Below are 12,367 nucleotides of genomic sequence, written 5' to 3'. Positions count from 1 at the left end.
AAAACACAGACAAAACTGCTTGTAATTTCCGGTAAGAATGTCGGAGAGACATGAAACAAAAACCTCTATGTAGGTCTCGCTTAGACCTACATTTCATAGATTGACAACCCCCAACAAAAATCAACAGGAAATTTGCAATCCCCCCTTCAAAACAAAAGTTTTATAAAAAACGGTCAGCTTTCTTCAAACATTATCTCCTCTGAGTGTGTTTTTTGTTTTAGCTTCAAACTCGCACAGGAGAGGGATTGAACCCTTCTGATTAAAAGTACCGAACAGAGTTTTGATAAGTTCTCAGGTTTTGATTTTACGCGCCTTCAAAAGAACCTCTGTGCAAAGTCTCCTAAAAAATGTCATTTTTGCCTCTTTGAGCTATTATTTGACCCCCTTAAAATGCTTCTAAACTCAACAAACTTGACACACACATCAGGTCTGGCAAAAATTGCGATCTGATGAAAAAAACAAACCCCAAAACTCAAGATTGCGCTCTAGCGCCCCCTAGGAATAAAACACAGATAAAACTGTTCCTAGGAAGAAAAACTGTTTGTAACTTCCGGTAGGAATGTCAGAGAAACATGAAACAAAAAACACTATGTAGGTCTCACTTAGACCTACATTTTAATAATTAACATACTTTGGCAAAAATCAACAAGAAGTTTGATATTTTCACTTCAATACAACAACTGCATTACTTTCACAATGCATTAGATTCTCAAAATAGTGGCTCCAAGGCGTCTTTAACGCTTATCCGGCCGTGGGTCTCGGGGGCAGCAGCCAAAGGCGGACCCGACCAACGCTGCTTGCAGCTTTAATTATTATTATAATTATTATTCCGCAAGAAAGGAAGACCAAGCCTGATGTGCGCTCTTTCTTAATTCTTTCATGAGGGTTCACCATCTTTCGTCTCCGGAGACATTGTCTGTGTAAACATATCGATTCAATCCAACTTTGTACCATCTGATTATGAGTAAATAAAACTGTTGTGACAAACTCTCTATTGTTCCTGTTGAAGATTCAGACTTTTCCACCACATAAAATTGGCATCACGAACAGGAGGACTTTTCCACTACATAAAATTGTGGCTCCCTGACCGGGAATCGAACCGGGATTGTAGCAATATGTGTGCCGAATCCTAATCACTAGACCACCACGGAGCCACAATTTTATGTAGTGGAAAAGTCATCCTGTTCGTGACGCCAATTTTATGTGGTCGAAAAGTCCGAATCTTAAAGCAAAGTCCATAAAGACATGGATGACAGAGTCGGGTGTGGATGAACTTGACTGGCCTGCTCAGAGTCCTGACCTGAACTTTGTTAGAGCACCTTTGGGATGAATTAGAACAGAGACTGAGAGCAAGGCCTTCAGTGTGTGAGCTCACCAATGGTGGGACATTCCTATAAACTCACCCTGACCAAGTTTGTGGGGAGACATTTGAACATTGAACAGTTACATAAGTTGTTATGCTACAAATCAGGCCATTATGGAGCGTATAAATAAGAAAGGAAGATCAAGCCTGATGTGCGCTCTTTCTTAATTCCTTCACGAGGGTTCACCATCTTTCGTCGGATACATTGTCTGTGTAAACATTTCCATTCAATCCAACTTTGTACCATCTGATTATGAGTAAATAAAACTGTTGTAACAAACTCTCTATTGTTCCTGTTTAAGATTCGGACTTTTCCACCACATAAAATTGGCTTCACGAACAGGAGGACTTTTCCACTACATAAAATTGTGGCTCCCTGACCGGGAATCGAAACCGGATTGTAGCAGTATGGGCGCCGAATCCTAACCACTTGACCAGGGGTCGGGAACCTTTTTGGCTGAGAGAGACATGAAAGCCAAATAGTTTAAAATGTATTTTTGTGAGAGCCATATAATATTTTTTTAACACTGAATACTACTAAATGTGTGCATTTTTATGCAAAACCAACATTAGGGAATAACATGTCTGTTATTCTATTTAATAACATTTTTATTCTGAAGCTAATTAATAATGAATAAGATACTTCTTGCTTGAGAATGTTTTATATTTTGAACGTTATTTTTAACACTGATTACCAGTGGAACTATTCATTACTTATCGTGTTGAGCAATGTCAGCTAAAATTAATCTGAGAGCCAGATGCAGTCATCAAAAGAGCCACATCTGGCTCTAGAGCCATAGGTTCCCTACCCCTGCACTAGACCACCAGGGAGCCACAATTTTATGTAGTGGAAAAGTCATCCTGTTCGTGACGCCAATTTTATGTGGTCGAAAAGTCCGAATCTTAAAGCAAAGTCCATAAAGACATGGATGACAGAGTCGGGTGTGGATGAACTTGACCGGCCTGCTCAGAGTCCTGACCTGAACTTTGTTAGAGCACCTTTGGGATGAATTAGAACGGAGACTGAGAGCAAGGCTTTCAGTGTGTGAGCTCACCAATGGTGGGACATTCCTATAAACTCACCCTGACCAAGTTTGTGGGGAGACATTTGAACATTGGACAGTTACATAAGTTGTTATGCTACAAATCAGGCCATTATGGAGCGTATAAATAAGAAAGGAAGATCAAGCCTGATGTGCGCTCTTTCTTAATTCCTTCACGAGGGTCCACCATCTTTCGTCTTCAGAGACATTGTCTGTGTAAACATATCGATTCAATCCAACTTTGTACCATCTGATTATGAGTAAATAAAACTGTTGTAACAAACTCTCTATTGTTCCTGTTTAAGATTCAGACTTTTCCACCACATAAAATTGGCTTCTCGAACAGGAGGACTTTTCCACTACATAAAATTGTGGCTCCCTGACCAGGAATCAAACCCGGATTGTAGCAGTATGTGCGCCGAGTCCTAACCACTAGACCACCATGGAGCCACATTTTTATGTAGTGGAAAGGTCATCCTGTTCGTGACGCCAATTTGATGTGGTCGAAAAGTCCGAATCTTAAAGCAAGGTCCATAAAAACATGGATGAAAGAGTCTGGTGTGGATGAACTTGACTGGCCTGCTCAGAGTCCTGACCTGAACTTTGTTAGAGCACCTTTGGGATGAATTAAAACAGAGACTGAGAGCAAGGCCTTCAGTGTGTGAGCTCACCAATGGTGGGAAAGTCCTATAAACACACTCTGCAACCTTGTGGACAGCCTTTCCCAGAAGAGTTGAAGCTGTAATGGCTGCAAAAGGAGGACCCGCATCATTTCGGGTTAGGAATGGGATGGTAATTTATGTTCATATGTTAGTCAAGGCAGGTGGCCAATATAGTGTGTGTCATAAATGAGAGAGTGAAGTAAAAATGACTTCGATAAAATTAATAAATGTGAAATTAAAGCAAAATCATAAAGGTGGGCCGCTCTTAAAACATCTGCAGGATCTCCAGGCAAGATGTCCCATAATCGATAACGCACTGCAATGTTTTCCAAAAGCGCGCAAATAAGACGATATGTCATTTATTAAGCCGTCACAGCATCACTTGCGCACCCGCCGCTCGCTAACCGCCACTTATCTCATCATCCAGCTCCACGGAAACTACTAGAAATTGATGGGGCGAGGGATAACATAACAGAGAAATATATATATATTTTTTTAGATGTTTTCTTTAAAAAGCACCTCTTAGAAAATAGTGGGTGATTCTGCGATGATGAGCAGCAAAGTGGCGTTCAGCGGCCGTATGAGTCATGGCGTGTGATGCTTTCAGCAGAAACACATGAAAAAAAACAAAAAAAAACGAAGCCCTGAGTGGGATTCTAACAAAAAAATATATTTTTTTTTTCTTACTGCAAGAAGCAGTGCAGAGATTTCCTGTTATCCATTTTCAACACTATTGACCAAAAAGAAGTACCTGATGGGAGCCATAAAGACACCTGGTGACAATTTCCTGCGAGACATTTAAAGGATTGCACCGAAAAGTCAAGTGAACTATATTTATATAGCGCTTTTCTCCAGTGACTCAAAGCGCTTTTACATAGTGAAACCCAATATCTAAGTTACATTTAAACCAGTGCGGGTGCCACTGGGGGGCAGGTGGGTAAGGGACGAGGATGGCGGAAGCCAGAATCGAACCTGGAACCCTCAAGTTGCTGGCACATTCCGCCCCAGTTCCCGTAATTTGTTTGCATGTACAATTTTCTCCAACGCTCCCACAGAAATACAAGTTTTATGCCACTCCTTTGTCAAATTTTTGTCCACCAAACATTGTATACTGTGCGCAAATGCCACTGGGTTGTGAGTTTTTCCTTGCCCATACGCCCTTTCTTTAAATACAAACAATTTTATTAAAGTATAGAGACGTACTACAAAAATAGATATAGTGCATTTGTTCGTAATTGTAAATGTTTTATTTTTGTAATATATAGTAATTTAAGATCATGTGTTTTTATAGACTCACAGATAGTACTGTGCATGTTTTAAATATACACAATTTTATTAAAATATAGAAAAAATATTTTTCGTGGTGAATTAATCTATGGGTTTATCAGCATACCACCACTTACTGTACAAGGGTTAATTTATAGTAATAATTTAAACCCATAAATGTGTTTTTATAGACTCAGATAGTACTATGCATTATTTTTTAAATATAAACCATTCTATTAAAATATGGAGAAGTACTACCAAAATATATAGAGCGCATTTTTTCCTAACTGTCAATCTATTTTTTTGTAATATATAGTAATTTAAGATCATGTAAGTGTTTTCATAGACTCACAGATAGTACTGTGCATGTTTTAAATATACAGAATTGTATTAAAATATAGAAAAAATATTTTTTGTAGTAAATTAATCCATGTGTTTATCAGCATACCACCACTTACTGTACAAGAGTGAATTTATAGTAATAATTTAAACCCATAAATGTGTTTTTATAGACTCAGATAGTACTATGCATTATTTTTTAAATATAAACCATTCTATTAAAATATGGAGAAGTACTACCAAAATATATAGAGCGCATTTTTTCCTAACTGTAAATCTATTTTTTGTAATATATAGTAATTTAAGATCATGTAAGTGTTTTCATAGACTCACAGATAGTACTGTGCATGTTTTAAATATACAGAATTGTATTAAAATATAGAAAAAATATTTTTTGTAGTAAATTAATCCATGTGTTTATCAGCATACCACCACTTACTGTACAAGAGTGAATTTATAGTCATTTGTTATGATAGTACAGAGGACTATGAAAATAATTGCTGTAAAATAAAAGATATCATTATTTTTAACATATTACATATTACAATATATTTATATCACAGTAATTTGCTGCGATAAAATACTGTCAATTCCTTTGAAATCCTGTTCTATATTACAGCGTACAGTAATGAAGGAATTCATATGGACCCAATTCCTGGGTGGATCTCGCGTGAGAGGAAGACAGGCGGTTAAACATTTTTTTGCAATGCAGTCCGCTGAAAATGAGGGAAAGCGCCACTCTATGTAGCAAAGCTGGAAATTGCCACAAAACACATTTTACTTTGCGCACTCCACCAATTTGTCACGTTTCGTGTGTCGGGTACCAGATGCAATCCCCTCTCTACTGTATTGTATAAAACCTCACTTAAAGTCCTACTGAAAGCCACTACTAGCGACCACGCAGTCTGATAGTTTATATATCAATGATGAAATATTAATATTGCAACACATGCCAATACGCCTTTTTAGTTTACTAAATTGCAATTTTAAATTTCGCGCGAAGTATCCTGTTGAAAACGTTGCGGTATGATGACGTGTGCGCGTGACGTCACGGAATGTAGCGGACATTTTGTTCAAGCCCCGATCCCAGCTATAAGTCTACTTTAATCGCATAATTCCACAGTATTGTGGACATCTGTGTTGCTGAATCTTTTGCAATTTGTTCAATTAATAATGGAGACGTCAAAGAAGAAAGATGTAGGTGGGAAGTGGTGCATTGCGGCTGCCTTTAGCAACACAAACACAGCTGGCGTTTCCTTGTTTACATTCCCGAAAGATGACGAGACGCTTTACTATGGAACAGAGCGGTCAAGCGAACACGGTTCCCTATCACATGTCAACCGGCAGGTTTCGGTGAGAAAATTGTGGTAGTAAGTCGGCTCTTACCGTAGACATGAGCGGAGAGCTTGCGTCGTTCCTGGTGCACCTGTCAAAGAGGCAGCTGCGGACTCTCTTGCCTCCTCCGACCGGCCGTCCCCGAACGTGGGATACTTCCACCGTGGAGGGGTGGGGGGGATCTCAGCCCAGCCCCAACGGCTGCCTTCGTTTCTCCATGTCGAGAAACCTGGCTTCCCTCAGAGACACTGGCGGTCACCACACCCCTCCGACTTTCAGGTACGACCATATAATCTGGGTTGCCCACATATGAGGTCCTCTCCAAGGTTCTCATAGTCATCATTGTCAGCGACGTCCCACTGGGTGTGAGTTTTCCTTGCCCTTAAGTGGGCCTACCGAGGATGTCGTAGTGGTTTGTGTTGTGGTTTGTGCAGCCCTTTGAGACACTAGTGATCTAGGGCTGTATAAATGAACATTGATTGATTGATAAAACACTAGTAACACAATAAGCAGATCAGGGATTTTCCAGAATTATCCCAGTAAATGTGTCTAATAACATCTGAATCGCTCCCACTGCTCTCATCTTTTTTTTTCTTTTTTTTCTAGTCCGTCACTCTCACTTTCCTCATCCACGAATCTTTCATCCTCGCTCAAATTAATGCGGAAATCGTCGCTTTCTCGGTCCGAATCGCTCTCGCTGCTGGTGGCCATGATTGTAAACAATGTTCGGATGTGAGGAGCTCCACAACCCGTGACATCACGCGCACATCGTCTGCTACTTCCGGTACAGACAAGGCTTTTTTATCAGCGACCAAAAGTTGCAAACTTTATCATCGATGTTCTCTACTAAATCATTTCAGCAAAAATCTGGCAATATGGCGAAATGATGAAGTATGACACATAGAATGGACCTGCTATCCCCGTTTAAATAAGAAAATCTCATTTCAGTCGGCCTTTAACCGCATTCTTGATGGATAACCCATCCATCCATCCCTCCGTTTTACTACCGCTTGTCCCTTTTAGGGCGCCAATGGATAGGCATGTTGTGCAAAACAAAGCTGGTACCCTGCTGTCTTTTTGGAGCCGCTGTCTGCTGCGTGCGCTGCGTTTGCTCCGTCTCTTGGCGGAGTCCTGGGGGTAAAGGTGGTAGAGCCCCTTTCCAAAGGTGACCTGCACAAGGGGGGGGGGGGGACAACATAGAGTGAGTGTTAAGGTGCGGCAAAAGAGCTGGAGGGTTTGAAGGTGTGCAGCAATCAGCTTGTCATTGTCAAAGATGGAGGAAGGGCACAGGACAAGGGCACTGATTTCCAGGCTTTCATAAAAAAGGTGGGGGTCCTCTTATTTCTATTTTAAGGCCCCGTGCTGGAATCGAGCCTGGAAATGAGATGCATCGCCTTTTTTTCCTCTCCCCCTCGAGGCTTTGGCTTGGATTAAACACCCTCCTTCCGCTTGAGAAGCGCCCGGGTGGCAGGTCGACCCTCAGCGTGGCCGCCATGAATGTTATTGGGCAGCGACAACAAGGCTGGGGAGCAGAAATTGCACATGGACTCTCGTGTTGACGTCCGCTTGTTAATTAAGCAACAATGGAAGGGAGTTCAAACAACGCCGCCATTGTTTAATGGTGCATATCCCACCCGGGCAAATATAGTCGGCGATTACATAACCGATGAGGCGGGAGGGAGGGGGTGGAGGGGGTGGAGGGGGGGTTCTACTGTACAAGAAAATGAACCGGCAATCAGAAAAAAAAAATGCTGCATAGCAAATATGACAAAAATAAAGCGCAGATTGACACGTTCTTTTTTCCCAGATGGAGAGAAATGATCCGGCGCCGGGAGAGTCGGAGGAAAGCTCAGACGCCTCACTGCCTGCTCAACAACACCCGCCCACACGCTCCTCAACCAATCTATGTTGACAGGCCCTCACACGGCCGAAGAAGGGTGGCAATCACGCTTTTAGGCAGTTGCCAATAAAGCCTTGTTAGTAGTTTGCACATTTTATCAAAGTATTTCATGCCGTGTGGTCAGGCCGAGTGAAATGTCATGCAGGGATGGAGGAGTGGGTTATTTATATATATATATATATTTTTTTTTAATATATTATTTTTTATATTTTTATAATACCATTTTTTGATGTCATTTTTATAAATATACTAAATTCAAAACCCCCAAAAACTATTCAAATGTATATTTTTTTGTGATTTACAGTAACCTATGTCCTGTATGTGTGTTTTATAGACACATAGAGATATGTTTTAAAATGTGCAAACATTTACTAAAAATATATTTTTTTAAATACATGCTGTAACGACCGGCTCGCATCGTGGTGCGGATTTTGTTCTCCCGGGCATGCAGACGGGCTTCGGACACAGAAAAATGATTTATTAAGAAATAAATCAGACTTTGGCAGAACTAAAAGAGCTAGCATGGGAGCTAGAAAACAAAAGTGCCTAGCGTGGAAGCTAGCAGGTAGCGAGCAGGGAAACAGAAGTCGTTACTTGTTGTGTGAAAACAAATTAGGAAGCCAGCCGGACTGGCTTAAATAATGATAGTAATTACAAAACAGGTGTGCGTCCGGAACAAGCGGCAGGTGAAAATAATATGTAACTATGGTAGCCACGGTACCACGGTAGCTTCACGGTGGCAGAGGGGTTAGTGCGTCTGCCTCACAATACGAAGGTCCTGCAGTCCTGGGTTCAAATCCAGGCTCGGGATCTTTCTGTGTGGATTTTGCATGTTCTCCCCGTGAATGCGTGGGTTCCCTCCAGGTACTCCGGCTTCCTCCCACCTCCAAAGACATGCACCTGGGGATAGGCCCCTCCCACCTCCAAAAACATGCACCTGGGGATAGGTTGATTGGCAACACTAAATTGGCCCTAGTGTGTGAATGTTGTCTGTCTATCTGTGTTGGCCCTGCGATGAGGTGGCGACTTGTCCAGGGTGTACCCCGCCTTACGCCCGATTGTAGCTGAGATAGGCGCCAGCGCCCCCCGCGACCCCAAAAAGGGATTAAGCAGTAGAAAATGGATGGATGGATATGGTAGCCAACTGAGAAGTGCACAAACAGGAATCGAAGGAGTCCAAAACCAACAGAACACACAAAAATACTCAAAAATCGAATCATAATATGATCCGGGCAGCGGATCAAAAGACATGCAATGTGTTTTTTTGTTTTAAAAAAAAATTCACATAATATGATCTTTTTTTATAGAGACATATATAGTACTGTACATTTTTAGCTGTAAAAAATGTTTAAAAAAAAATGTCTACCAATAGTCAATGTGTTTTTGTAAACTACAGTAACTTAAGCTCTATATGTGGTTTTGTTATGGCCGTACTGAGAGGACTGTGCATTTTTAAATACACACAATTGGAATAAATATTACCAAAAAGAGTGTATTTTTTTTAATTCAATTTTTCAATATATTTCTTTGTAATATACAGTAACCTAAACTGTGTGTGTGTGTTTGTGTAGACACACTTTTAGCCCTGTGCATTTCTAAATATACAAAATTACATTAACATACATAAAAAATATCACCAAAAATAAGTACAAGGCATGTTTTTGACCAATGGTTAATAATTTTTTGTAATTGACAGAAATGTAAGCTCTTTGTGTGTTTTTGCACATTTTTTAAATGTACAATTTTTTTTAAAATATAGAAAAATACTGTAAAAAAAAACACAGTGCATTTTTATTAACCAATTGTCTTTTTTTCTTGTAATTTAGTAATTTAAACTCATACATGTTTTTTATAGACTCATATATAGGACTGTGCATTTTTTAAAACATACACAATTTTATTAAAATATAGAAAATACAATAAAAATACATGCAGAGCATTTTTTTCCTATAGTCAATCTTTTTTGCAATTTAGTCATTTAAACTCATACATGTGTTTTCAAAGACTCATAGATAGTACTGGGCATGTTTTAAACATACACACTTTTATAGAAATATAGAAAAATAGTATAAAAATACATAAAGTGGATTTTTTTTTTTTTTTTACCAATTGTCAATCTTTTTTTGTAATTTAGTCATTTAAACCCATGCATGTGTTTTTATAGACTCATAGATAGTACTGTGCATTTTTTAAATACAGACACAATTTTATTAAAACGTAGAAAAATACAATAAAAATACATACAGTGCATTGTTTTCCTATAGTCAATCTTTTTTGCAATTTAGTCATTTAAACTCATACTTGTGTTTTCAAAGACTCATAGCTAGTACTGGGCATGTTTTAAACATACACAATTTTATTAAAATATAGAAAAATAGTATAAAAATACATAAAGTGGATTTTTTTTTTTTACCAATTGTCAATCTTTTTTTGTAATTTAGTCATTTAAACCAATGCATGTGTTTTTGTAGGCTCATAGATAGTACTGTGCATTTTTTAAATATAAACAATTTTATTAAAATACAAAAAAGTACCACAAAAATAGATACTATCAGGGTGTGTTGTTGAAGAACCCCAAGATGCAGAGATGATAGCAGGCACTGAACAGGAAAACATGGTTTTAATGTTCAAAAATAAGAAAAGGAAAACACGAACCAGAAACCAGGAACAGGAGTCAGGATCCAGGGAATAGTTTACAGCACACAACTACAACAACACAGCACGACAATACTCCAACCCAGAGTGGAGGACAAAGCAGGTTTGAACAGCAATCTGGCTGATTGACACCAGGTGTGGCCAGGTGCCAATCAGCCGCAGCTGAGGGTAAGCAGCACTCAGGAAGACAATCCGGAAATAACCAAAATAAGAGCACTGACAGGAAATTACAGCGGAAAAACCAAAACATAACTAAACTGTCAGGGAGAAGCTTGAAAGATGCAGAGCATGTTTTACCAAATGTCAATCTTTTGTTTGTAATTTAGTCATTCAAACTCCTACATGTGTATTATATAGACTCATAGATAGTACTGTGCTTTCTTTAATAGAGACAATTTTATCAAAATACAGAAAAGTACTACAAAAATATTTAAACTATGCATGCGTTTTTAGGGATTCATAGATAGTACTGTGCATTTTTTTTAATATGTACAATTTTATCAAATGGTACAATTGTATTGTTGATGTACAGGAGTTTTCTTGTTTTTGTTTGTATAGTATTGTTCTTGTATTATATTGTTTATGTTAAATGTGGAACGAGTGAGAGGGGTTAGGATATTATAAGTATCTGCTTCATCCAACCCCTTTACAAACTTTGCACAAATTTCTCTGCCAAGATGTAAAAAACATGTGTTGTTGAAATGTGCAGGTTTGAAATAAATACTTCAATTCTAATTCAATTAAAATATACAAAAATACTATAAAAATAAATACAGTCCATTTTTTCCCAATGGTCAACCTTTTTTTTTTTTGTAATTTAGTCATTTAAACTCATACATGTGTTTTTATAGATTCATAGATAGAACTGTGCATGTTTTAAACATACGTAATTTTATTAAAATATAGAAAAGTACTACAAAAATAGATACAGTGATACAGATGCGGTCTTTTATTTGTACTATATAAAAATGTAAGATCGTGTATGTGCTTTTATAAACACATAGATAGTACTTTGCATTTTTTTAAATACTCAATATTATTAAAGTATAGAAAATACTATAAATATACATGCAGTGTGTTTTTATTTACCAATTGTTATTCTTTATTGTGAGTAAGTCATTTAAAACTCATACATGTGTTTTCATAGACTCATAGCTAGTACCAGGCATGTTTTAAACATACACAGTGTTATTAAAATAGAGACAATTACTACAAACATGGATACAGTGCATTTTTTCCTAATTGTAAATATTTTTTTTGTACTATATACAAATTTAGGCTCATGTATGTGTGTTTTATAGACACATAGATAGTACTGTGCATTTATTGAAATATAGAAAAATACTACAAGAATTACATACAGTGCATTTTTTCCTAACTGTAATTTTTTTTCTACTATATAAACATTTAAGATCATTTATATGTTTTTTATAGACACATAGATAGCACTGTGCATTTATTAAAATATAGAAAAATACGACAAGAAATACGTGCAGTGCATTTTATTCACAAATTGTTAATCTTTTATTGTAAGTAAGTCATTTAAACTCATACATGTGTTTTCATAGACTCACAGCTAGTACTGGGCATATTTTAAACATACACAATGTTATTAAAATATAGAAAATTACTACAAACATAGATACAGTGAATTTTTTCCTAATTTTAAACCTTTTTGTTTTGTACTGTATAAAAATCTAGGATCATGTATGTGTTTTTATAGACACATAGATAGTACTGTGCATTTATTAAAATATAGAAAAATACTACAAGAAATACATACAGTGCATTTTGTTCACTAATT

General features: G+C 37.8%; 1 protein-coding gene across 1 annotated transcript in view; it reads right to left on the bottom strand.

Annotated features, from left to right (window-relative positions):
- Positions 1-12,367, bottom strand: part of pcsk2 (proprotein convertase subtilisin/kexin type 2) — a 65,453-nt gene that overhangs the window by 50,865 nt on the left and 2,221 nt on the right. Inside the window, exon 2 of the mRNA XM_061911777.1 lies at positions 7,074-7,178. Within this exon, the coding sequence (XP_061767761.1) occupies positions 7,074-7,178 (105 nt within the window). The remainder of the gene's footprint in view (positions 1-7,073; positions 7,179-12,367) is intronic.

This window comes from Nerophis ophidion, linkage group LG09 (assembly GCF_033978795.1).
Source record: "Nerophis ophidion isolate RoL-2023_Sa linkage group LG09, RoL_Noph_v1.0, whole genome shotgun sequence".
Classification (NCBI taxonomy): domain Eukaryota; kingdom Metazoa; phylum Chordata; class Actinopteri; order Syngnathiformes; family Syngnathidae; genus Nerophis; species Nerophis ophidion.
This window is presented reverse-complemented; position numbering and strand designations above follow the sequence as displayed.